At 50.5% G+C, this 1,018-nt stretch overlaps 1 protein-coding gene across 1 annotated transcript in view; it reads right to left on the bottom strand.

Moving 5' to 3' along the window:
* The window catches only part of LOC103610742 (C-X-C chemokine receptor type 2-like), a 13,887-nt gene extending 13,168 nt beyond the window's left edge, over positions 1–719 (bottom strand). Inside the window, exon 1 of the mRNA XM_008594844.1 lies at positions 3–719. Within this exon, the coding sequence (XP_008593066.1) occupies positions 3–719 (717 nt within the window). The remainder of the gene's footprint in view (positions 1–2) is intronic.
* Positions 720–1,018: the final 299 nt, after the last annotated feature.

Below are 1,018 nucleotides of genomic sequence, written 5' to 3'. Positions count from 1 at the left end.
GCCTTAAACAGAGTGCGCAGGGTGAATCCGTAGCAGAACAGCATGACCAGCAGCGGCAGGATGAAGCCGAAGGTCTGGGGCAGGATCCGCAGCACCATCCGCCATTTTGCTGTGTTGTTTCCCATGTCCTCATAGCACACTGGGCTGGAATAGGGTGGGTAGATGGCCCTACGGAAAACAAAGATGGGCATGGACAGGAGCATGGACAGTGCCCACATGGCCAGACATACAAACTTGACCAAGTGGCGCTTCTGAATCAGTGTGCGTGTGGCATGGACAATGGCCAGGTAGCGGTCCACGCTGATGCAGGCCAGCAGCAGGATACCGCTGTAGAAGTTGACTTCCTTCAGGAGCGAGACCACCTTGCACAGGGCTGTGCCAAAAATCCAGCCGTTTGCCTTGGAGGCAGCCCAGATGGGCATGGTCAGGGCAAAGAGCAGGTCGGCAATGGCCAGGTTCAGCAGGTAGACATCAGTGACAGAGCAGCTGGCCCTGCTGTATAAGACGACCAGCATCACCAGGGAGTTTCCCAGCACACTCAGCAGGAACACCACAGCGTAGATGACGACCACAATGTATTTGTTGATTTCCAGGGATTCTGGGTGGCATGGGGCATAATCCTCTGCAACAGAGGGCAGGTCAGAGCTGTAAGTGTAATTACCGAAATCTCCATCGAAGAGATCTTCTAAACTGAAATTTTCCCAGTTAAAGGGTTCCATCTTGATGTAAACTTATGTGGTGGCCTATGGAAGAGAGAAGAGGGTTACTGCACAATAAAGTCTCCCCAGATTCTGGACTGTCCACTCAAGAAACTGGGACGTGAAGAATTCTTTGCAATGTCTTGTGTATTACATGGAAGCAGTTTTCATTTTAAACTTGTAAGTGGGAGGGGCTCAAAGGTTATGAGACAGGTTTAGTGACAAATGGCACATTTTATGAAAAGACTATAGTTCCCATCAATACCAGAGAGAGGTTCTTAGCATTTTCCCTGACATCGCCGTCACCCGCAACTTTGCTG

This window comes from Galeopterus variegatus, unplaced genomic scaffold, assembly GCF_000696425.1.
Source record: "Galeopterus variegatus unplaced genomic scaffold, G_variegatus-3.0.2 Scaffold11691, whole genome shotgun sequence".
Classification (NCBI taxonomy): Eukaryota; Metazoa; Chordata; class Mammalia; order Dermoptera; family Cynocephalidae; genus Galeopterus; species Galeopterus variegatus.
The sequence above is the reverse complement of the archived record's forward strand: the minus strand, read 5'-3'. Positions and strand labels throughout refer to the sequence as shown.